We start from the raw sequence: 27,484 nt of genomic DNA, 5'->3' as shown, positions 1-27,484 counted from the left end.
CAAGAGATATTGTTTTTGTGTGCTCCCGTTATTGTATGACAACATAGCTTGAAGGTATTTACTGTAGTTTTAAATTAGTTTTAAATTAAAGGGACATTTTCAGAAGGATCAATGTAAAAAAAATTGCCATCGCAATATTATACAATAGGCCAAGAATTTAGTAAGAACATTTAAAAAGTAATTTTAAGGAAACATACATTTATTGAAACATACTGTGGCATTGTAGAAAATACCAAAAAGTTGAAATTGTCTTTGTTAATATAATGAAGCTTTATGAACTGAAACCAGCACTTCTAAATTGAGAGATGCCTATCACTTAGGCCAGGAAAAAAGTGCAAGAAAATTGCAGACTGAATTTTATAATGAAATACTTCAGTAATTATATAATATGTGACAAAAAGTAGCTGCATCCAGACAAATTGGTCCTTTTTACATGAGGTTGGTAATGCAAAACTGCAGTCAAGGAAGTAAGTAGTGGCTCCAGAAGTACAAAAAATGATTTCTTCATCCTGTTTAGGACTACATATGGCTAAAAGGAAGCACACCATTAGTCTATAGTTAGCAGACAACTAGCACTCTATCATGCATTGAACCTTAGAGGAATTAAATGGGACTGTGCAGCACTTCCAACAAGCACTACGAACTGCTCCTGCAGGGAGTCAGTGGTCCAAGGAGGGTGTTTATTGGACTGTAGGTTGCATTTCAGAATATGAAATCACTGAGCATAACCCAAAGATAGCTCATAGCAATCTAAACTACTTGAGATCAACAGAACAGGGATAGAGTGTAATGTCAAGTGTTTCATGGCAGACATTGCTATGATAGATTTGAAATTAGTGCCACATCTGAGTGCCATCACACCATGGTCTCTCTGAACACGGCAGAGAGATTGGATACAGGTTGTGATGTTATTCATGTTGTGTTGTTTAACTCATCCTTGCATATCCTTCCCTGAAAGAATCAGAGCTCATCAGCCTCTGGAATCACTTTCACCAGCCTCATTGCGATGTTACTTGCAGAATGCAAATACATTGTATGATACTTTGGGCTAACCACCTGCTTTAAGAAGACCAAACATAAGCTTTGTATTCAACAGTCTTGTGTTTGTACGAATGATGAATGCATCTTTGTACTGCTGTAACTACAGTGGAAATATTCCAAGGTCTTCATAATCCAAGCCTGTACATTTATCACCATTTTATGGTAAGTACAATCAATAGCCCCTCTAATAGTAGTCATGAGAATAACTGACATGTAAATTAAATCATTTAATGATTTACAAAATGGTCATGGTGATCTTTAATTCTGGTTTTCATGAAAAAAGTTTCCACTGATTTTGAGTGCAACTATGTTATACCACCGAGCAGAATATTTCTTTAACCCCATTTGCTTTGGAGTATTGTCCAAATACTTACTGCTTTAGCTGATCAATTTTTGACTGAATAGTTTCCGTGGGTATATCTCCAGATGTGTATGATGATATATGGGGATCCTGACCTGCAAATAAACAGGAGACATAAATCTTTTTTATGTTTACAGCAAATCACAATGTATTATTAAAATCACAATAGGAAAGGGACTCTCTAGGAGCCCGCTACATCCAGACTAAAACCAAGGAGAATTAAAGTATACCAAAATTCATAGGATTGCTAAAACAAAATAAAGAAGGAGGGATACAAAGAAAAAAAATGCAATCTAATAACCAACCTGATGAAAACACCTTGCCGCCTCTCTCAGCCTATCTATATGGGTGTTAAGGTCTTGTCTGCCAGATGAGGTGGCTCACCTATTTGCCTAGCTACAATAATAGGGGGGCAGCACAGTGGCGCAGTGGTAATGCTGCTGCCTCACAGTTAGGAGACCTGGGTTTGTTTCCTGGGTCCTCCCTGCGTTGAGTTTGCATGTTATCCTGTGTCTGGATGGGTTTCCTCCCATAGTCCAAAGAAATGCAGGTTAGGTACTTTGGCGATCCTAAATTGTCCCTAGTGTGTGCTTGGTGTATGGGTGTGTGTATGCTCTGCGATGGGCTGGCACCCTGCCCGAGTTTATTCCTGCCTAGCGCCCTGTGCTGACTGGAATTGGCTCCAACAGACTGACGTGACCCTGTGTTGGGATATAGCAGGTTGGAAAATGACTGACTGAGACTGACAATAATATGGGCAAGCACTCTCCTTCACACTCTCTTTTTTACGTACTATTGCTTTCCTGGACCCAGAATCAATTACAGTAATGGCACAGGGAATTTTCAAAAGTCTACTTGAAGCTACTTGCAGCTGAGCAACTGGCCCACTTTCAAGAAATATCTCTAGCAAACCCTATTATCCTAGTGCACCCCTGTCTAAGACTGCATACTGCACATACCACTTACACCGGAGACTAATAGCTAGCTGGTGACCAAACACTACTATCTTTTTGCCAGAAGGTCTTGTAAACTTTGCACTTTTGCATTCTCTCTAAGGACAGGGTCAAGCATATCTGTCAGTTGAAAGATCTTCTTTCCTCTAGCAGTCCAGACAGACACTACATATTCATATCCAGGCCACTCTCTCCTGCTACTTGTTGTCCTTCAGGCACACCAAGTATACATATACAGAACATACCGTTCTCCATCAGCCCTGTGTTCTCCCCCTCTCTTGTGGAGTTGAAATGCAAAACTTTTTCTTGCCCTAACAATCTCCTCCCAACTGTGCACCCCTCACAAGTAGTAACAGACAGTAACTCCAGATCGTACTATACCAGACAAAGAGCACGTAGAAGCAGGGGGTTGGAACAAAGAGTCTGATGCCAGTAACAATATTCAGAGCTGATACACCAAATTGTGTAACCAATCTTACTGACTGGTAGAATTCAGACTTTTATGGCTGAAACATCTAACAGGTTCCCTCCAGCCACTAAAACACTGCAAGACTGGTTGCTGAGACCACTGTCTTATTCCTTGTTTGCTCACAATTTTACAATTAGGAAAGCCACAAATTCTGTCATCAAGTTTCTTGATACCACAACAATGTCGAGACAGGGAGGAAATAAGACTTCTCAATAAAAGGGGCAGTAATAAATATCTGTCCCTCAACCTCAATTAAACAAAGAAGCAGACTGTGAACTTTGGAAGAATTGGAGAAGGTTATGCTTTATGACATTAAAAGGCCCGCTGTTGAAAGGGCTAGTAACTTTAAATTCTTGTCCACATCACTAAGAGTTTATCATGATCTTTCAGTAATAATTATGTCATTATGAACACTAGACAGCAGGGTAAAGAAGGTTGATCTGCCTTTCCAGTCTTTTCCACTAATCTTTATATACTGTATGTATATGTAAAATAGAGCATACTATCTGCATCACAGTCTAACCCACCCACAGGGAATACAGAAACCATTGTGTTTCTTTGTGCCGGTCCCAAGCCCGGATAAATGGGGAGGGTTATGTCAGGAAGGGCACCTGGTGTAAAATTTTGCCAAATCAATATGTCGACAATACAAATTTCCATACTGGATCAGTCGAGCCCCGGGTTAACAACGACTGCCACCAGTACTGTTAGCCAACAGGGTGCTGGTGGAAATTGGGCTACTGTTGGCTGAAGAAGAAGAAGGAGAAGGAGAAGAAGAGGGGGGGAGACGTGTCCGTAGGCAGGAGGAGAGGAAGAAGGTAAAGAGAGTGGAACTGAGGGTAGAAACTTTGAATGCTGGCAGTATGACTGGTAAGGGGAGAGAGTTAGCAGATATGATGGAGAGAAGGAAGGTTGATATATTGTGCATGCAAGAGACTAAATAGAAGGGGAATAAGGCCAGGTGGATCGGAGGTGGATTCAAATAGTTCTATCTTGGTGTGGATCGGAGGAGAAATGGGATAGGGGTCATTCTGAAGGAACAGTATGTCAAGAGTGTTCTCGAGGTGAAAAGAGTGTCGGATAGAGTAATGATTATGAAGCTGGAAACTGGAGGAGTGATGATGAATGTTGTTAGTGCATATTCCCTGCAAGTTGGGTGTGCAATGGATGAGAAAGAAGATTTTTGGAGTGAGTTGGATGAAGTGATGAACAGTGTACCCAAGGGACACAAAGTGGTGATTGGAGCAGGTTTCAATGGACAAGTTGGTGAAGTGAACAGACGAGACGAGGAGGTGATGGGTAGGTATGGTGTCAAGGAGAGGAATGAAGAAGGTCAGAGGATGGTGGATTTTGCCAAAAGGATGGATATGGCTGTGGTGAATTTTAAGAAGAGGGAGGAACATAGGGTTACGTACAAGAGTGGAGGAAGATTCACACAGGTAGATTACATCCTATGCAGAAGAGTCAATCTGAAGGAAATTGAAGACTGCAAAGTGTTGGCAGGGGAAAGTGTTGTTAAGTATCATAGGATGGTGGTCTGTAGGATAATGCTGGAAATTAAGAAGAGGAAGAGAGTGAGGGCACAGCCAAGGATCAAATGGTGGAAGTTGAAAAAGGAAGACTGCAAGGTTGAGTTAAGGGAGAAGGTGACACAGGCACGGGGTGGTAGTGAAGAATTACTAGACAGTTGGGAAACTACAGCTGATGTAGTAAGGGTGACAGCAAGAAGGAGGAAAATGAAACCTGGTGGTGGAATGGGAAAGTACAGGAGAGTATACAGAGGAAGAGAATGGCAAAAAAGAAGTGGGATAGTCAGAGAGATGCAGAAAGTAGACAAGAATACAAGGAGATAAGGTGCAAGGTGAAGAGAGAGGTGACGAAGGCTAAAGAAAAATGTATAATGAGTTGTATGAGAGGTTGGACACTAAGGAGGGAGAAAATGACCTTTATCAATTGGCTAGACAGAGGGACTGAGTTGGGAAAGATGTGCAGCAGGTTAGGGTGATAAAGGATAAAGATGGAAACGTACTCACAAGCGAGGATAGTGTGCTGAGCAGATGGAAAGAGTACTTTGAGAGGCTGATGAATGAAAAGAACGACAGAGAGAAGAGGTTGGATGATGTGGAGATAGTGAATCAGGAAGTGCAACAAATTAGCAAGGAGGAAGTAAGGACAGCTATGGAGAGGATGAAGAATGGAAAAGCTGTTGGTCCAGATGACATACCTGTGGAAGCATGGAGGTGTTTAGGAGAGATGGCAGTGGAGTTTTCAACCAGATTGTTTAATGGAATCTTGGAAAGTGAGAGGATGCCTGAGGAGTGGAGAAGAAGTGTACTGGTGCCGATATTTAAGAATAAGGGGGATGTGCAGGACTGTAGTAACTACAGGTGAATAAAATTGATGAGCAACACTGTGAATTTATGGGAAAGAGTAGTGGAAGCTAGGTTAAGAAATGAGGTGATGATTACTGAGCAGCAGTATGGATTCATGCCAAGAAAGAGCACCACAGACGCAATGTTTGCTCTGAGGGTGTTAATGGAGAAGTATAGAGAAGGCCAGAAGGCGTGAAGTAATGGGAAAGAGTAGCGGAAGCTAGGTTAAGAAGTGAGGTGATGATTAGTGAGTAGCAGTATGGTTTCATGCCAAGAAAGAGAACCACAGACACAATGTTTGCTCTGAAGGTGTTGATGGAGAAGTATAGAGAAGGCCAAAAGGAGTTGCATTGCGTCTGTGGACCTGGATAAAGCATATGACAGGGTGCATCAGGAGGAGTTGTGGTATTGTATAAGGAAGTCGGGAGTTGCAGAGAAGTATGTAAGAGTTGTACAGGATATGTGCAAGGGAAGTTTGACCGTGGTGAAGTCTGCGGTAAGAGTGATGGATGCATTCAAGGCGGAGGTGGGATTACATCAGGGATCAGCTCCGAGCCCTTTCTTATTTGCAATGGTGATGGACAAGGTTGACAGGAGTCCCCGTAGACTATGATGTTTGCTGATGACATTGTGATCTGTAGTAATAGCAGGGAGTAGGTTGAGGTTGACCCTGGAGAGGTGGAGATATGCTCTAGAGAGGACAGAAATGAAGGTCAGTAGGAACAACACAGAATATATGTGTATGAATGAGAGGGAGGTCAGTGGAATGGTGAGGATGCAAGGAGTAAAGTTGGTGTAGGTGGATGAGTTTAAATACTTGGGATCAACAGTACAGAGTAATGGGGATTGTGGAAGAGAGGTGAAAAAGAGAGTGCAGGCAGGGTGGAATGGAGTGTCAGGAATGATATGGTTGACTGCCTCTTTATTAAGTCCATCAATTAAACATGCATTTTCTCATATCACCTCTTCTGGCCTTGCAAGTGTTTTAAATGCTTTTACCTCATGTATCTCTTATGCCACTTTAAACTGTATGCAAAGCAACAAGGCCAGACATATTTCTTCATCCCAATGAACTACATCAGCTTACTCAGCTTAGAATCACCAGGCATATTTGTGAGGACATGAAACCTGCTAAATACCATTCAGTATAGCAGGATGTGGTGCTAAACTCAGTCCCTTTACAGTGTTCTAGTTCATCACGGGCTATATACACATACACAGCAACACAGGGCCATTTTGAAATAGTGATAAACCTAACACTTAGCTTTGGGATATAGAACAAAACTCCACGTAGACACAGAGTGAATATGTAAACTTCACATAGACAATAAATGGGCACTGATTTTTAACACAGAACCCTACATCCATGAAGCATCAACACAAACCACTGCATCATGGTTTCACCCCACTGAGCTGACCTTAAATGAAAATTTAATTTCTATATACTTTGACAATTTATTAGAATATAGTATTTACGTAGAATTGAATTATAATACTGGGTATCTTAAAACATAACTGTGTATATCTGGTGGCAATATTTATCAAAACCCAAAAAGTACAGTGAAGAATCTTTGCATGAAACTGTTATACTTTAAACAGACATGATCAGTTTATGAATTAATAAACAGATGGACATGATTCATAGCACTAGGAAGTAGGAATAGTTTACTGATTATAAGGTAAATAGATGAATAAAAAGCATACTCCTTTTTTAAAACTAAACATTGATTACTAACTTTCCTTTCATTTTGTTTATTTTTTATGATACATCTCCAGCCTGACTAAATAAAACTTATCAGTCCATTTTTTCAGCCCTGATTGTCTGGTTTAGGCAAATTAAAGGTGGCAATCTTGATTAAGTAAAGCTTTGGTTCTCGTATTCAAGTGTGAGTTAAAGTATAACATACAATAAATATACATGGATTCCACTTATTCCCCAAACAATTACCATTTCAAATTAGACATAAAAATAGAATGTGCAATAAATATAATTTTCATATGAGTTAATTTGTATTCACATTAATACTGATGTTATCATGCACTTACTAAGGTGTAATATAAGTAATTCTTCCTTAACAAAAATACTGTTAGATAAACTGATATTTGCTGAGTGCCTGAGGTCTGACATTGAACATTAGTTTAATGATTTATAAATGGACTTGTGGTATTGCTTTCAAAAATGCAACTATTCATAATGAATTGATATAGATCTTGAGTTAAATGTAGAATTTAATTTAATGACAAAAAACTTGTTCATAACTATTGACAGTAATTTTAAATTACTGGCTTTCACAAAGAAAAGTTAATGCAAGATTTACTCCAAAGTGTGGTATAAAGAAATGCAAGGAAAAAATAACATTAAATTATTAAAATGCCATCATATAAATCATAATCTAAATTTTGTTTAATTGGTTAAGATATTGGCAAAACAAGGTACTACAAAAAGTAAGCTTCAAATAACCTAAGCAAAATCAGACAGTAATAATGAAGTGCTAATGTGAAGAGCAGGACAGCATTGCTTCAGTCATTTACAGTACTGTAAATTAACTCAGCTGTTCAAAGCCAGACAGGATACTCTCTCTCTTTTCTGAGTTCACGGTTTTGAACATCCTTTCCTCTGTTCCTTTCACAACTTTGCAGAACTTTGCAATAATGAGTAAAGAAGAATAGACTGAATATAACTGTCCAGTCTTTCTAATTTTCATACTAAACTGTATGCATTTTTATTAGGGTTGGGTAGTCTTTAGAACTGTCAAATTCATGGACTGAGTATATTAAAACCATTACCGTTTCAGTACTAATGTAATTTACCTATATTATATATACTCACTTAATGTCCTCATACATTTAACACTTCAGATAAAAAAAATATTTATACTGAAAATAATTATTGACATTGGCTCGTTCTATATTAGAATTATTAATTTACAGAAATGTAGCATAAATTAACATTCTCAGACCCACTTAATCCAGTTCAGTGTTGCAGGAAGCTGTAGTGCAACCCAGCCTGGAACAACATGCCTGTCCATTGCAGAACTCATAGATGCACATACCTACATTCACAGAGTTGTTCCTTTTTGAAAATGCCAAAAAATGCTTTTAATTATATTTTTTCCTATTTGGTGAAACATTTTACTTCTTAGTTCCATCCACATACAAATGAATCAAAAGCATATAAAGAAAACAGGTTAAAAGTCAAACATATTTACATCATTTGTAAATCATTGTTTGTTAACTGCTTCTAATCCTGACACAGGTTTCACTTAGGTACATGCATCATAGTTATAGAAACAGTCTCTATGCTATACTCATACCAAGGGCCAGATCATGGTTCCTTTTAGCCTATTATTAGTGATGAACCAACAATTCCAGTGAAACTGAATTTGCAGAGAAATATAGAATTTTTACTTTAGAAAAAGGAACAGCATTATTTCACAACTACTGAAATTTATGTTACTAACCAAAGAAGAAATATGTTTAGTAAACATATACAATACAATCTTTTTTTACCTTACATTTTAATCTAACTTTTAACCTTGTGTCAGTGCTGATGCAGGGACTACAATTCCCATATGGAACAGCCAGAAAGAATGTGTTGAGGGTGAAAGAAGGACACCTTAATCAGTCTGAAGAAATTTTAAACAGTAGCACTGGCAAAAGCAGGATCTCAACAATGGACATAAGCTGCTGTTTTTTTCTTTTTTTTCAACCACTTGGCATAACAATTTTATTGTATCACTAGATCACATGTTTTGTCCAGGAATAGTCTTTTTGTCTCATCATGAGGTATGTTTAGCCATATTGCATTTTCAAAAGATACTGTACCTCTGCTGTTTATTGCAATCTGTGCATTCTTTGGAAAAAAATCACAGGTCCAAAAAGAATTGTACAGTGTTGCCAAACCCTTAGGGAGCAATGTCCTTTTTGTTCTACATCTCCAAATTTTTTGACAAAAAACTCTTTTTAATGAGTTTTGCAATCACAAAATCACACATTTAACAATTTTAGCTTTGTTTTTGAGAAACTGTATGCAGAAGGAGAGTTATCTGTTTCACTGATTGTACCTATTATATTTTGTGATGTTACGTTTTACATAAGCTATGAAGTGATGTCCGCCAAGTAGCCAAACAGGAAATTCACTGTACTATGTATGCATATAAATTATCTGACTACTCTGCATTTTTACCAAAGAAAAGCTTTGTATTATGTATCTTTCTAAGTATATATATTTTGCGGTTTTTGAGTTATTATGTGTCATATGTATTTTCTGTTATGTCTATTATTAAGTACTGTCCCTTTAAATTTGCCTCCATTTCTTCTGTATGACTATTGCTGTTTTTCTTGTTTACTATGTAGCCTATTTTTGCTATTTTCAGCTTTTCCTTGCTTTTTTCTATTTTTTAATAATTCATTTATTTCTAATGATTCCTTCTTTACCATTCTGAGTGAAAACCTAGGGTTCATGGTTATCCTCCTTCTTGTAGGGTTTTTGGTATATTTTCTAGTTATTTTGCCAGCATTCTTTGGTTGGGGTATATTTGTCCAGAAGCCTGTTGCTGTAGTGAATGGGTTTTTTTTTTATAAATTTTTACAAGCTGAGAATTCGTTTTTTTTGGTTATGGGGTTGGTTGGGGAGGGTTCTTGAGTTCTAGATTCTGAATGCCAAAAATAGTTTTTTGATTGAAAGCTTACTTTTGTTGTTATGAATTGTATTGTTTTCCATTTTTGCCACCATTTCAATTATCCCATCATTAGGATGGCTCTGCATTGTCCAGGAGAATGTCCTCAGAGGTGCCAGCATCAATAGGTCACCATTTTGGGCATATCCTCATTTGAGTTTGCAGATTCCAAAAGTCTTTTTAACACAAAGAAAGATGGGTTCCTCATACTCTAATGCTAAATTAAGCTAATTCAGAAAACGCATTGAAATTTCTTTCAGTGGCTAAATGCTAATATATCAGTTTTCTTTAATAAACTGAAGGTGCGCCTGTCACTAACAATTAAAACTTATCCTTGGACATTGCTCTGCTATCTTTGAAGTAAGCAGTTAAGATATGTGTAATTTAGACAGAAAATTATTGGCGGACTATATGTCCATAATCTTTCTTTTTAAAAACAAACTTCAAACAATTTTACATACACAGTAAAATCAGTGACAAAGGTATTGAGCCATAAACCATCACTCCAAACTCACTATGTAGTCACAAACAAGTCAATTAATATACCAGTGCCCCAACTTTATCATTATTTCAATAATTGCACTATAGTACACACTAAAAAGTCACTTTGGATAAAACTTGACTAAGCAAATAAACTGAGTTACTGCTAAACAAATCCACCATTTTATACCAAAAGACACAGAAAGGATAAAATAGAAAATATGAAAAATGTCAAATAGCACATATGACACCTGTTTTTTAATACATTTTATTGGGACTACTCTATAACTTACCTTTGGTACTAGTCTCCAATATGTTAAGCAAATAGCTTTGGTAGGCACGAAGAGTACTATTCTGAAATGATAAAAGAAAATTATCAAACCTCATTTATGAAATATACTTTATTACTGTGCAGGTTTCCATTAATATTGTAAGAACTACTTTGTTAAATAATAGACTTTCAGATAAAAGCTGGTAAGAATGAATGTTTACTTATCATGAAAGAACAAAAGAACACTGCTGGTATACTGAATATATACACTTCATCAGACTAGTGAGAAAAAGGCTATAATGAAAATCACTTATGAACAACTGTAGTAAAACATGCTAAATATAAACAACATGCTGGAGGTAGATGATTCACTACAAAACACACAATACAGAAGCCATTTTATGCTTTAATTACTGGATTTAAGTAAGAAAAGGACTGCTTTATTAGAAAGAGTGCTCTTTTGAAAATAAAAAAAAAACATTTTGGTGTTTAGTTTTGATACTGTAACATGACTTAGATTATAAAATTATCTTAAACGTTTTAGGAATTTTAGGAAGTAAAATCATTAAAATCTGTGTCTTTTGTCTTCTATTCCTCAATGGGGCAACAGATATATAGATTTCTTTTGGAGTTAATAAGAGGATTAAGCTAGTTAAGTTAAAATTGATTTTTGAAAATCCAGAGCTCTAATGATGATTCTTAAACTATTGGGTTAATGCTAAACTGAAAGAGCTCTGAAGGACCTGCACAATCAACTTAATAAAAAATTGATATTTCTTTAATAAACTTGTTAATATCCAAAATGTGTTAATTTCTCCTGTGAAGAAACTGAACTATCTGCTTTACACTAATAGATAAGTCACCAGGCAAGGAGAAGAACAATATACATCTTTGTAGTGTCAGTACTTTTATGTTTATTGATATTATGTTACACATAATTATAACACAACATACCAATCGCAAACCTGGTTAATCTAATTCAGTGTCATGGAATGATGGAGCTCATCTTGGCAGCAATGGGTGCAAGGCAGGAAACATATGGGGTCCCAGGGAGTCTGGAATCCTTTAATTAACCCTTTGGACCCACTGAAATCCTCCACAAAAATTGTGAGGAGTTACCAAAAATAAATTTTAAAAGCATGTTATGGTGTTATACTGCTATTAATTCAGTGCCAATTATTAATTTTGTGAGTAAGTATTTTAGCAGCCAGGAAACTAATCTTCACATGCTGCTTGGGATCCAGCTGTCTGCAAGTTCTCCACTTAAGTGGTAGCAACCTGTCCAATATAGAAGGAAAGTTAAACCTTTGATAAGCCTTGAAAGGATTCATTGAAGAATGTGGATACTTTAAGAGAAAAAGTAAAAATAGGAGTTCCTCACAGAAGTTAGTGCTTACTTTGGTCTCAGTGTTGCTGAACAGTGTAACAGAGGATAATGGACAGTGACAGAGATTGCTGTTATTGTGACACTTGCAGTGTTGATAGTGGAGGGGGAAATTGATTCATCCGTGAAATTAAATGCTTCTGCTAATCATGTTCTTAACCAACTAAAACTAAAGATGCAGGATTATGGCAGGATGATGACATGATTCACAGCATACAATTTCATTAACCACCTGATGAATTGGTTATTTTAGCACTGTGCACACAGCATCTACACTAAGTGCATATGTCTTATGAAAAGTATCTGATTTGCACGATGTTGCTCAGAATTACAAGGTGGTTTGCAGATTTGATACCTGGATATATTAATTGACAGTATTCTCCATAACTAATTTATTTTATATTCCATAGTAACAGAGTAAGACTTCAGTGTTCAGTGGAGCAATAATGGGACCCCCAAATCAACAGAGAATATTTTGCATTACTCTTCTGTAGCAAAGAGAAATTTAATTTTGGGTCAGGAGATGAAGCAAGATCAAAAAATACAAGCAGGGTTGTTACTAAAAAGGAAAAAAACATTCTTTCACCAAGCTAGAAACACTAACCAAATTTCAAAATCAAAGGACAAGAAAAAATTTCAAAAGCCATTAAAAGAAATTATTACAAGAACTGAGCACCAAAAGCTAAGAAAATTAAAACTCAGACGCCTAAAATCATTCTCTTTCAAATTCATAAAAGGAAATAAAATTAATTCATAAATATAAAAGTACAATTTACAAAATGAATGGTGGCTAACAAATCATATGACATAAATAGAACTCAACATTATAACCTTCTTTTTTAATTCATTAATACCTTAATGAAAATACACTATACAGTCTAGTGACATTTACAATAATAAAGGGTACCAATGTCTGTTTTTGTTTAAGGCAGTACTATACATTCCTCACACTTTAAAAACTGACTTTTTTCTTTTGGTATACTGTATTTAATCTCCAAGGGCAAATTCCCTTTTTCACATACCCCAACTTACTAATTTTTTTAGTGGTAGAGCGCAGGGTCAGCTACTTTTACACAGCCCCTGGAGCAACTACTGGTTAAGGGCCTTGCTCAATGGCACAACCAAGCAGAATTTCTTCTGTTACTGCCAGGATTCGAACCGGCCACCTTCGAGTTACCAGCCCAGATCCTTTAGCCACAGAACCACCACTCCACCTTTTCACCCACAGTCCTGTAGTCTGTATTGCAGCATTATTGATACTGGCTTCAAGATGTGCCAGATAACAAAGTGCACATGAGTCATCAAATAAAAGATTAAATCAAGGAGAAAAAACAACTGAGATGAATAAGAAGTTGGGTAAATCAGCTCTGACATGTTACCAGAGGACACAATCAAATCATGTGTATAAAGAATACAGAAAGATTCTGCATGCATTGGTGGCAGTTAGTCAGGAGCTAAACCCATTAACCAGTGTGTTTGGGGGTCTGTACGTGCGTACAACTATTCATATTCTCCTGTAAATTTTGAATCTCCCTATCAAAAAAAAAAAGACTTTGAGGAACTTATTTTTGCTTGTGTTTTTTTATATTTTTTATTTAAAACATCACACTCTTTGGATTAATTTGCAACTCTGAAAAACTGTCCTAGTATGAATGAATAGGCATGGCCATGCCCAGAAAAAAAACAGAGCCCCATGCAATGTGGGTTCTTATGTTATGGTCAAATGTAGCCAGGATAGACTTTGGCCTCTCTGTAAGCCTGAACTGGACAAAGCATATCTGAAAAAATGTTGAAAAAAAGGATATTGATTTAATCTGATGTGACAATACAATACTTCTTGGAAAGGACTCCTTTTCATTTTGCTTAAGGAGACAATGACTAATCCATCTAACATGTTTGGTTAGCAAATTGGTAAACTGTCAGGATATTTAATTTAGTTGATTTTAAATAACAGCAGGATAGACATTTTAACCAAAGGATGCCCTCTGGGCAAACATTTTCTTCATGAGTCTATGCTAATTTGTCAGAGGTGTGTGATGAGATGCACAATTTGAGACATGATCTACAATGAACCAGTGATGACACAATTCCATTTCATGTGTAAAGGCAATTAAGAAAATCATGAAAATTTTAAAGCAATCCAAATATTATTGGAATTAATGACAGACAACAATGACCAGAAAAACAGAAATGCACACATATGAGTATTGTAGGTGTTGTAGGTACATCTTAAAATATTACATACAATATGGCGCTTTTTTATATATAGATTGAAACAACTGCAAAAAAAGGAAACCAAAACAAGTAATGAATGTATATTTTCTTTGATTTTTCAAGTTGAATATTAAAATGTATAATGTGGAAGTAGTAGACAGATGTATTTGTTACTTTCCTTGTAAAAAATATCAGCAGGGCATGTTTCTTTAGAACCTGTGAAGTAATAACATTAATGAATGGATTATTTGTTAACGCATTTTACTGTATATGTTGAGCTTACCAGTAAAGTTATAACAATATAGGTTACTAGCTGTGTTACCCAGCTTTGTGTAAAAAATTCTATGACAACAGGCCTCAGTTATAATGCTCTTGGTTAATTGGATGAATCAAAAGTACTGTGTAACTAAAAAACAAAAGTTACTCATTTTTTTACTCACTTAAAAACACCATCCTATTATCTTCTTATCACATTATGAAAAACACCATCTCTGTTGGCTACTTATAAAAAATACACGCTTTATCCTGGCTACATCATTTAATATGCAGCATGTATTTTTTTCCTTTTCTTTTTTTTATTTCCTCTTTCTTTTGTTAAATTCAGTGTATGCTTAATGCTGATCATTGATTGGCACTGAAAAGTTAATGATGACATGCAAGTGGACAAGTGTTGACTTTTTCAAAAAGGCAAGGGTATCACTGATAAAAAAATGTAGTGTAATCAGTTTTTCACAGATTTATTATCACATATGTTGTACACAGTAAAATGAAATGCACATTAGCCAAGTACGTCAATCTGGCACCATTCAGTTGCCGGAATCTCACTTCTTAGATTATGTCAAATATAATATCACAATTGGTAATAATAAGCAAGACAGTCGAGTTTCCTTTTGAATTAAATAAGTTACGTTTTGCATGTGAGTTTGCAATAGTGAAGCCTACCAAAAAAAATATTTTGGTTTGGGAGTTTTTTAGGTTTTACAAGAAAGAAAAGAAGATTGCTGTTTCAGGGTTTGGTAAAAATGCACACACTGCCTTTGGCAACACATTTCTCAGAAATGGGTCCACATTAAAATAAACAAGAGAAAAGTGTCTTTTGTAAATGCAACATGTCTAAACACAATCTAAGATGAGACAAAAAGACATGCCACATTTGTCAATGCTCTTATGTATTTAAATTTAGCACTGATGAAATTGTCTGGAGCAGCACACTGGCTTATGGGAGTTGTAGTCCCCACGTCAGCATTTGCCAGAGAAGGTTGCAGATAATACGAAAGAGCAGGGAGATAATATATATTAAATACCTTTTTAATTGGATCAGTTGTGTTAAATTAACTATGCTCTCTAACAATTAGCTTCCATGGTCCTGGACACTTTTGAGTGGACATTTTGCCACAAAGAAAAATTTTTGTTAAAGAAAATATTGAGGCTTAGCGGGCAGCCCCATGAGCTGCCCACCTGAATAAGTGGGAGACCCTCACCCCTTTGGGCTCCAAATGAAGTACAGGGGGCAGCAGGCCTGCTAAAATAATACAATTCTTAATACAAGAAAAAAAATGAACAAACAAGAGTGTACTTAATTAAAAAATAATCATAGAGAAGAAAATACATAATAAAAAATAATTGCATTAACAAAAGCAGCAAACAATTAACAAAATCAATGAATATTAACAAATAACAAGAAGTAACTAAAGCTGGAGACAAAGCACTGCCAAAATAATGTCATCAAATTAATGTAAACACTGACAAAACATGATGTATTTTACCAAGACAGATTAATTCTGAAGCACTAAAAGCTTCTTTGCTGCTTGATGAAGTATCTACTTTATGACATCACCTCACTTTGCAAGTTTTGTCAAATCTATTTAATATTGTAGCGCCCCAGCCAGGTTGAAGCCTTTTCTTTTTTTTTTGTGTGTGTGTGACTGTTAGGTTCGACTCAGGGAGGGCAAAGTACAGCATGGAAGACTGACAGCGGGGTAAAGGGGAGCGGGACCCGCGATGAGAGGAAGGGTTGGAGAGGGTGCTAGAAGGTTGTTTTTTGGGGGTTTTCGAAGTCGGCGTTACTCTTCTTGACTGTTCAAGTAAAACTTTACTATGTCTGTTTTTTTTTTACTTCTTTTTTTTGAGCCTGGTGTGGAGGTCGCTACAATATATATTAAGTACATTGTCTGAATATTTGGCCCTCATTATAATAATCCCTCCAGTGTTTAATGCTAAGTGATGAAATGTCAATGAAAAGGTTTAAGAGCACATAAAATACTATTGTAAATTATTTGCATCATTTGTTTTTTGTCTCTCTTGAGGACAACACACTCTCTGTTCCTTCTCATTATATCATTTTCTGAATCAAGGTTAACTCTTTGACCTGTAATGAATGTTTTTAGTCCATGGAGCACTCACAGCTACAGGGATTCTGCTCGGCAATGTTTAATTAATGGAAATGGTGAATGAAGCAAACAGAAGGAAAACCATCATTTACTTAATAATGTTCACCAAATTGTAAAATGAAATGAAAAGGAAACCGTCTATTCACTTCAGAAACCCAGTTATTTTTATTAAGGGGTGAGGGGAGACACAGAAAACCACATAATCACTAATAGAAAAGTAGGAGATGACCCTGGACAGTATGTTAATATATCCCAGTGGAAAACACATACCAACCCACTCATTCACAGTCACTTTAGAATTGCCCATCAACACCTAACTCAAATATCTTTGGGATGTAAGAAAAACATGGTGACCATGCACTCTCTATAAGGAAAGGAGAGGTTTCAATCATAATTACTAAAAGTAAATAATTCTCTAGACTGGAATTTTATCCTGTCATTTCTCTTGCATTTATGTTCAGATTCCGTGAGACATTTCTTAAGTAATAAAGTAAAACCCTGAACTAGCAGTAAAATCACTGCCAGCTGAGCTTGTCTTAAACTTAATATAAAATTAGAGTTCCTTGTAATTTTAATTTAGAATATTATTTACCAATTGACAGCTGATGAACAAGATTCACAACCCCTTAATCTGTTCTATCAAAAACTATAACTACAGTGTATTGTTTAATTTTTTTTTTCTTGAAATCACTGAGATTATGTTACAGATGATGAAGTTATAACTTACTTAAAGAACCTGATTAATGCTTCAAATTAGGATTTAAAATTCTTTTAGTACCAAACCAGAAAACACACTGCTTGAAACAACCCCAGGTAATTGGTGTTATTTAATGGGTCACATTATTATATATTAATATCAAACAGCCACAACCTCTGCATAATGACTCATACTGATTTATTAAGAAGCAGAACAAGTAATAGTGTAAGGAACTCTCAAATAAATATTTCCAAACTCTGTAATCCGATTCAGGGTCATAGTGGGGCAGGAGCCTTGGCAGTATCAGGTATGCAGCATGAATCAGCTATGGACAGGATGCCAACCAATCACACTGCTCACTCACACACAAATTCAAATTCACAACCCAATTTAGAATCTTCAATTAACCTATAATGTACTGTAAACATTTCTTATTAAGTATATATTAGCTCATAAGCTATTCATTAAATTTTTTCAGACCCTTCTTCGTCTTAACGAATATGATGAAAATACATATACTATCGTGATTGTAATTTCACAACGAAAGTGTCACAAACACAACAAAAAATGGTGTGAGGCCTTTATAGACAACCCATAATGCTAGGCCAGTACCTTCACTAGCCAGCCCAGATGAGGCATATATCTACCTGCCAGCTCTGACCTAACTTTGAGTAAACTGAAGAAAACTGGTTTAACATTCAAAATATAAAGAAGTGTTCCACAATATATCAAAATTCCCTACAAGGAAGAGAATAATTACAAACCCCTAGCTTATTAACAGATAGACAACACACAATAAAAACAACTTCAGAATAAAATCAATGAATATATTAAATATATAAAAATGTTTAAATATAAATTAAATAGTAATTTTCCAACCTTCTTAGTCCTGAAAAGGGTTGCGGTGGTCTGCTGGAGTCTAGCCCACCCAGAATAGGGCACAAGGCAGGAACAAACCCTGGACATGGCATCAGTCCATTGCTAGGAAAACACACACATACATACACCCAGGCACACACTAGGGCCAATTTAGCATGTCTTTGGACAGTGGAAAGAACCAGGCGGAAACCCATGCAGACAAGGGGAGAACAAATTAAATTAAACACAAACAAAAAATCATACCAAACCATTAAAAGGCTATAATAAAATATAACACTACCACCTTTAAACATCTTCATATGTGAATGAGAGCAGAAAAGATTTTAAATGAGGTTTAAAAATATCAATAGTGTTTAAAGACCAAATACAAAAGAATGTAGAACAGGGAAAGCCACAGAAAATACACAATCACCTTTAAGCTTCAACCAAGACTATGGGATGGACAGAAGTTTTTGAGCTGATTATCTTAAAGGCCTCGAGGTGAAGTAGGGGTGAAGGAGGTCTGAGATATAACAGGCTGCCAAACTACTGAATGCTTTTAAGACAAATAATTAAATTGTATTCTGTAATTAAGTGGTAGCAAATGAAGCGAGGCCGACACTGGAGAAATATGTTCTGCCATGTTTGCACCAGTCAGCAGATGAATTGCTGAATTTTGGACCAGCTTCAAACAGGACAGGGTTTGACTAAACAGAGAGAATTAAAATAGCCAAAACAACAAGAAATAAATGCATGAAAAACTATTTCTAAGTCTTTAAATGAAACCACAGATTTCAGCTTGCTAATTTTCTTTTGCTAAAAGAAACTGCATTTTAACACACTGTTAATTTGCTTGTCAAATTTAAAAGACTGATGAAACATAACACCAAGATTCCTGACATGAATGCACGTATTTGCTGACCTAAATTGTTATTACTGCTGACAGAATTTGGGAAACCAAATATAATAACTTCAATTTTACTTTAATTTACCTGAGAGAAGTTTGTTGACATCAAATGTCTAACATCCTCTAAAGAAGCAATAACCAAAATCTGTTGAGCCTAATATGTGATACTGCAGGTACTGAAGAAGAAGAGAAGCTACCAATCTTCACTGAAAAAATCCTATTTCACATGAACTCAACAACCCTAAGGCAATACCTTGAATACCAACCACATTCATAAGATGATTCTAAGGGATTGCAATATCAACAGTATCAAACGTTGCATTTAGATCTACTGTAGTAACACATCCAGACCCAACTGCAAATAATAACTCTTTGGACACCTTAAGAAGGTTTGATTCAATACTATGGTATGCCCTAATACCTGGCTGATAAGACTTAAAAATGTCATAATGAATTAAGAATGAGAAATGCTGAGAAAAAAATCCCTTTTTGCAGTACTTTGGATAAAAATGGCAACTTAGATATGGATCTATTTATAATTAAGGGATCTAAATTAGACTTTTTATAAGAAGCTCCACTACATCATTCTTAAAATAAATAAAATAGAACAGTACCATTTCCTAAGCAGCTGTTGATTATGGAGAGAATACTAGAGATTACATCCATCAGAAATCGTGAGGGAATAATGTCCACTGAGCTGTGGTTAGCTTCATATGTAACACTACATCGATTCAATAGGCAAAAGACACAGGCTGAAAGTGGTTCAGTAAATTGGAACATACTCTTGGCTCAGACGAATCATGAGTGGAAGGTAAAATGTTAGTCCTTATTGTGTCAATTTTATTAATAAAAAATATAAATGAACTAATTAATAGGACTGCTACTACGTAGTGTGTACTACTATATACCTTGGTTAATTATAACTTTCCAATAGCTAATACATGAAGCCCATATAACTATAATATATTATTGAGACACGGACAAAATAAAGACAAAAAATGTATATGCACAAAATCGTAGTCTTCCTAAAGAAAAAACAAGTCAAGTTGGGGAGCATGCACTGGTACAGTGTGTTGCCGCACACACTACACGACGAAACCACTCGTGATCCTGGTTGGCAACTCCTCAGGCAGACACGCAGTCCAATCCCACCCTCCAGAAATGACCCTCTATCTGACGCAGCCAGGTGTTACATGGGCGACCCCTTGGCCTGGTCCAGCCGTTCGGGTCCCCAACAATGAGGATCTTATGAGCTGGATCACACTCAGGGAAATGCACCACATGGCCATAGTGCCGTAACTGACGCTCCCTCAAAATGCAGGTAATGTGCCTCAATCGGGACTCCATGAGCAAGTCAAACCAACGGTAACCAAGGATTTTCCGGAGAGACAAAGTACCAAAGGAGTCCAGTCTTCGTCTCAGGTCACTAGATAGCATCCATGTCTCGCAACCATATAACAAGACAGGAAGCATCACAACTCTAAACACTTGGACCTTTGTCCTTTTGCATCAATTTCGGGAATGCCACACACCCCTTTCCAGCGACCTCATGACCCCCATGCTCTCCCAATCCATCTACTGACTTCATAAAAAGAGTCACCAGAGACATGAATGGCACTGCCAAGGTAAGAAAACCTCTTGACAAGGTCGGCACTCTCTCCATAAACAGACACACTGCTGATGGCTGTGCCCAAGAGGTCATTAAAAGCCTGGATCTTGGCTTTTATCCAGGACACTCGCAAGCCCAGACACGCAGACTCCTCGCTCAGTCTCTTGAGTGCCCCAATCAGAGCCTCCTTTGACCCCGCGAAGATCACAGCATCGTCAGCAAAGTGAAGATCCGTGAATTTTCTTCACCAACAGAAATTAGGAAGCAGGAAGAAACCACACACAATAAAGGGCAAAGAATTCACTAAAATATTTAAAAGGACAAGAAAAAAAAAGAGTGTATATACAAGAAAAACAAAAAGTCTACCTCAAACCCAAACTATAAGATACCTCCACCAAAACAATACTGCAACTAGGAGATATCAATATAACAAAACATTTATAAATACGGGCACAAGCGAAGAAACGAGGAAGCTATACCAACCACTCTATATACAACACCGAGTCTAAAGACAACCCCATTGAGGCAGGAAGTGCATCTTATTGTTGGGGAACAAATCTTTAGTCAATCCTGCGATACGCTGCTCCCTTTCACCAGTTGCAACTAACACAGGTGCCTTCTGCACAGGTGCTCCTCTCAATCCTTGCAAGGCATGAATTAGATAGATAGATAGATAGATAGATAGATAGATAGATAGATAGATAGATAGATAGATAGATAGATAGATAGATAGATAGATAGATAGATACTTTATTAATCCCAAGGGGAAATTCACATAATCCAGCAGCAGTATACTGATACAAAGAAACAATATTAAATTAAATAGTAATAAAAATGAAAAAAATTAAAATAAAATTAATGTTAGCATTTACTCCCCCGGGTGGAATTGAAGAGTCGCATAGTGTGGGGGAGGAACGATCTCTTTAGTCTGTCAGTGGAGCAGGACAGTGACAAAAGTCTGTCACTGAAGCTACTCCTCTGTCTGGAGATGACACTGTTAAGTGGATGCAGTGGATTCTTCATGATTGACAGGAGTTTGCTTAGTGCCCGTCTCTCTGCCACAGATGTTAAACTGTCCAACTTTAATCCTACAATAGAGCCTGCCTTCTTAACAAGTTTGTCCAGGCGTGAGGTGTCTTTCATCTTTATGCTGCCACCCCAGCAAACCACCATGTAGAAGAGGGCACTCGCCACAACTGTCTGGTAGAACATCTGCAGCATCTTACTGCAGATGTTGAAGGATGCCAACCTTCTCAGAAAGTATAGTCGGCTCTGACCTTTCCTACATAGAGCATCAGTATTGGCAGTCCAGTCCAATTTGTCATCCAGCTGCACTCCCAGATATTTAAATGTCTGCACCCTCTGCACACAGTCACCTCTGATGATCACAGGGTCCATAAGGGGCCTAGGCCTCCTAAAATCCACCACCAGCTCCTTGGTCTTGTTGATGTTAAGGTGTAAGTGGTTTGAGTCGCACCATTTAACAAAGTCTTTGATTAACTTTCTGTACTCCTCCTCCTGCCCACACCTGATGCAATAGGGCTAGTGGCTTCGCTGATACGCACTATTGTACAAAAGTAACTTATTTTTTCTTGGGGATCCCCTTTTCACACTAATGCATGCACTAACTAAACTCTCCATGCTTTTTTCTTTGCCAACGGCAGGGCTAAAGACACGTTTGCCTTTATGACGGGTTACGAGCAGCATCCACCAGCAGGCCAGACCTGGTAGCGCACCCAACCCGTCGTCAACATCCTGCTTTATGAACCTGCTGAAGACAAAGTTAAAATGATCATAAAAGCGCACCCCGCACTTCAACGACTTCAACAGTAAGTGCTTTGACTTTTATTTTGCAAAAGTCAACTTTACCTTATTCTTAAGAGTTTCTTTCCTTTAAAGTAGTAATGCTGGTAGTCGAAAAACCTCATGCATATTCTTCCACAGATGATTTCTTCTATCCTGCGCTTATAGTAATATTTCACACTGGCCATGTAATTTTCTGTAATACTGAAAAAATACCTACAAACTTAAATCCTATCATCACACTAAAGCACCACAATGTTGCACATACCTACAGTATAGCTATCCTTTCTTTGCAACCTTCTGCCCCTGCCTCATCAGCATCACTGGGCAGACTCTCTGTGGGTGTTGGATCAGAACTGTGAAGCACAGATAGTGTTTTGTTCTCCCTAGGCATTCATCGCAGGTAGCATTTCAGTTGCTTAACATTTTATTTCATACATTCACTAAATATTTTCCTTTGCTTAATACTCTACAATTAGCTTAAATTCTAAAACCTAAAGCCACCTACAAAAGCTAGATAGTGGCGCTAAAGTACAACTACACTTGGCTGATAATTTATTAACGCTAATGTTAGCATTGTCATATGACGCACCAAATAAATGTCAACTAGACATGGAATGTTAATAATGCTAGAAACTCAGTTTATTTTATGCAATATGGCAGACTTTAGGGCCAATCATTTTTGACACTGTTGCTAGTTAGCTACTTTGTTGTCCTGTAGTGCTGCCGAAGCTTGAACTAATTCAGTATTGTATAGTTAACGAATGACAAATTTTCTCACTTATTCTATATTTTCATACATTACACTACATTCCCCTCCAGTGTCTTTTTATTTTGCTTAATCCTAGCTTTCTCAGCACCAACTTTCTTTTTTCTTTTACCATTAGTGTCCATTGTAAAATGGTTAAATGCAGTGAGCAGGTCAAGAAAATTAAAGAATGGGTCGTTTCAGTTTCACATGCACAGTGTTATACCATTTGGGAATGGGTCACCTACTTTTTCACAGAATTTAGACCTGTCTGAGAAGTGGGGCTGTATTACTTGGGAAGGGGCCATCTGTTATGTCTTTAATAAATATGTGCTAATTGATTTATGAAAAATGTAAAGGGTGTAAATGGCAATTCGGCCGGCCCACCAGGAAATCTTCTGGTGTTCCCAATGACCACTCCACCCCTGTTGCATATGACACAATGTTTGCATCATGTGCTTAGAAAGGCACCATGTGTGAAGGTCAAAAATTATGTCATTCATGCAAATCAAAATTCAAAATGGTGGTGTTTAAAAATTTCACAAAGATGTCCTAGGTCAGGGTTGAAAAAGACTGTAAATTATCCCAGTGTGTGTGTTTGTGAGTACTATATTGTACTGGTATCATGTGAAAGGTTTCTCCCTCCCTTTCACATTAGGCTGTCAGGATAGATTTTGGCCTCTGTAACTCAGATTTGGATTGAAAAGGGATATTCAGATGGATTGTTTAAACAGAAAGTTTTCATAAAAGTTTTACATTTCTTACCTGCTCCTCTGAGTATTCAGATATTGAAGCCATCATGGTCTCTTCCATTTCATCAGAATCTGAGTCCGTCTCTGTCTCATCAGACTCCAAATCCAAGATTTCATCTGCCAAATGAGTATTACCAGTAAGTCAAAAGTATGCTATTTCTAATTTTTCTATTTAGATTATATATGTTTTTTATAAGTCTTGTGTGACATTTGTTATTGTATATGTACAATACATGTCTAGTTGAGCATTTAATACAATGTTAGTAAATTAGCCAGATTTTATATTGTGTTGGAAAAAATATGTTTGAATAAATACCTTTAAAATCTATAAGATGTGCAATGAGGTGGTATGTAGGCTCCCAAGAATAAAAGATAATGCATAATGAGAGGATTCCTAAAGACTGGAAAGCCATTAAAGTTGTTTCATTTTGTAAAATAAAGTGATCAGTGAAATTCCAGAATTATATAATACTTTGCATAATGTTCATCACCAAAAAATGATTTAAAACAATTATTAAAGAAAACATCAACAAACATACATAAAGTATATGTGTATCTGCAAACAGTGAATATGGACTTGGATAGGGAGATTATGTTTTTTAATTAATATGGTAATATTTGAATAAGTAACAAAAGCATTTGATCAATAACATCTCATAAAGTATTATTTATCTTGGTTTTGGAAAGATTCTATAATTTACTCAGTGAAGAGAGTGATGACAGAAAAATAAGTGGCGATTTGAGGATGAGTGTCCAGATGGGTTCAAAATTGATATTAAAAGTGTGGTCCCTTAGAAACCTGTTCTGTGGTTGCTGTTCTGTTTAATTAACATAAATAATTTAGATAGAAATTCATTCAACAAGCTAGATATATTTGCTGATAACTGTTAGCTAGACAGATTTGCAGAAACAGTACAGTCAGTAAAACCATAACAGATTGACAAAATTCATTGTCAGATAAAATTATATCTAAATAAATTTAATCTTTCATAAGCAGGAACTAAAAATATTAGTTATAATTACATTATTGGCATCTGAAATTACCAAGTACACCTTACATGAAAGACTTGGAAATCTTAATTTGTGTGCCACTGTCCACAACTACAAAATAAAATACTGATTATGAAGCCTAATAGGATGTTTGGTTCAATAATATACTGTGTTAAGAACAAGACAAGGGGGAAATTGTCTCTTTTTTACATTGCTATTTGTTATTTGTAAATGCTTATTGTTAAAATAAAAAAAAATTATAAATAATTTTTATTTACGTTTTTGTTTTTGTCAAGAAACGTAAAATGATTATTGTATTTTGTTATTTCATTTGAGTTTACATTATCTTTTTCTTCTGTCAATTTCCATGATTAATCCCATTTTGTGTGCCGTTTGTTATGACGCGACCCACTGCCAAGCAAATAAGCCATGTGCTGCCATTTAAGAGCACATTTAATTGTCATCCAAAATTTATGAGGATAATGAAAGACTATCAAAAGACTGTTTCTTTAGCAACTTAACTAAATTATTTCCCTTTTGACTCAACCAAGCGTCTGTTTTATCATGCTGAGTTTTGTTTTTCCTTTTCAATTTGGTAGTGCTTGATCTTTGTAGTTTGATGACTCTTCGGAATTTCCATTAAAGGAACTCATCCATCTTCTGTTAAAGAGGACTGAATCAGTTCTATCTGTCAGAATGAACCAAATACAGGAATTTTATTCTAATGCATTGTGTTTTGTGCTTGTTACTTGACAATTTTGTCCATTACAGCCATTGCTGGGGACAATGGCATCTTCAATGGATGCATGCATGAAAATGTCAGAACATCATGTCATGGTGGCCATCTTATTTAAGAGCAAACTCTGCATAAGGAACTCTCCTGAACAGTGATTAAAAGGAGTCTACATTTCTATAATATCACCTTCAAGTGCTTTATTTAATATATATGAAAAAACAATTGCGTTTTTGTTGAGTAACCCTTGCCTTTATTTGACAGCAAATTTGCCAACTTTCTTAACAATAAATTTTGTAAATCAGAAACATAATGTTAGATCAATCATTTTTCATGGACAAGTCTATATAGTCACAACATTATGGCTATGGTGCAATGCACTTTTGAGACCTCATGGGGAGTACTGCATGCAGTTTTGGCTTTCCTGCAACAAAAAGGGCTTAAAAATGCTAGGAAGCCAGGAAATTAAATAATAGACTATTTTCAGGACTGTGGGGCATACACCACATGGGAATATAGAAGAGACTGGATTCTCTCAGACAACAGTGACAATACAGAAGTGTTTACAATTATTAAAGAAGTTTAAAGGGTGGTTGCCAGATGATATTTTAAAATGACTAAAATTACTTCATTTAAAAGAAAGTTACAGACACAAATTGAAGCTGGTAAAAGTTAAACCATGCTGTCATGTTAGAAAGTATTCTTCACATAGGGAAAACCAATCATACAATAATAACAATAATATTTATTTATATAGGACTTAACAAAAAACACATGTATAAAGTGTTCCAAATAAAGTAATAGGCAAAATCAACAAAGAATTATCATAGTAATAGGAAAACCATCATAAATACTGTATGTACTCTGAAGTGCGATTAAAACAGTGCATAAAATAATATAAATTTAAACTGAAAAGGACATATGACACCCTGGTTAATAAGACAAAATAAGAATTATAAAACAAACTGAAAGAGTTAACATAAATTATGTTAGAATAGAAGCATTATGAAAAAAAAAAACATTTTAAGAGAGGATTTAAAGAATATACAGAATTAGCGACCCTGAACTCCTCTCTAACCACAAAAGCAAGGGCCAATTTTGTATTTAAACTAGTTATTAAATCAATCAACAGGTTATTGCCAGAAAAAGCTAATAATTTACAGATGCAATTGGAACCAAAACATGTGTTACTTTGAAACTAATCAATAAAATATTAAAATATATCCAAAAAATACACTGGCAGCCAGTGGAGGGCTGATAAGATAGGAGCGATGAGTTTCCTCTTTTTGGTTTTTAGTAAATTGTCATAAGTAGCTATTTGTACCACTTGAAGTCTATTTACTGATTTCTGATTAAACCAAGATAATAAACCATTGCAGCAGTCCAGACTTGAAGATACCAAAGTATACAAAATCATTTCTATATTTGTAAAATTCAGATATTATCTAATCCAAACATGGTTTTTAAGGTGATAAAAATAAATTCTACACAGCCTTTCTCACATGCGTCTCACCATTTAAGCTGAAATCAAACAAAACACCCAGATTCTTTACAAAAACCTTAACATTAGTAAGAATAATAATAGGATAAGGTATTGAGAAGTATACCAGGTAGCAGTACATTGGAAACCTTCCAATCTCGAATTGATGTTATTTTGCTGAATTATTTTATTGAGCTATGTTGAGCTGAGTGACCTGTTAATGCCAATTATTTGTTATGTTCTTGTAAATAAAATATCCGCCAATCTGGGATAACAAAACACACAACAATTTA

The 27,484-nt window shown here is 36.1% G+C and overlaps 1 protein-coding gene across 1 annotated transcript in view; it reads right to left on the bottom strand.

The window, feature by feature from the left end:
• Nucleotides 1–27,484, bottom strand: part of LOC120535456 (serine/threonine-protein kinase Nek11-like) — a 233,992-nt gene that overhangs the window by 2,917 nt on the left and 203,591 nt on the right. The window contains exons 13-15 of the mRNA XM_039763333.1: nucleotides 24,002–24,105; nucleotides 10,649–10,709; nucleotides 1,416–1,497 (exon numbers count right to left, since the gene is read on the bottom strand). Of these exons, the coding sequence (XP_039619267.1) occupies nucleotides 1,416–1,497; nucleotides 10,649–10,709; nucleotides 24,002–24,105 (247 nt within the window). The remainder of the gene's footprint in view (nucleotides 1–1,415; nucleotides 1,498–10,648; nucleotides 10,710–24,001; nucleotides 24,106–27,484) is intronic.

Source organism: Polypterus senegalus, chromosome 9, assembly GCF_016835505.1.
Source record: "Polypterus senegalus isolate Bchr_013 chromosome 9, ASM1683550v1, whole genome shotgun sequence".
NCBI lineage: Eukaryota > Metazoa > Chordata > Cladistia > Polypteriformes > Polypteridae > Polypterus > Polypterus senegalus.
This window is presented reverse-complemented; position numbering and strand designations above follow the sequence as displayed.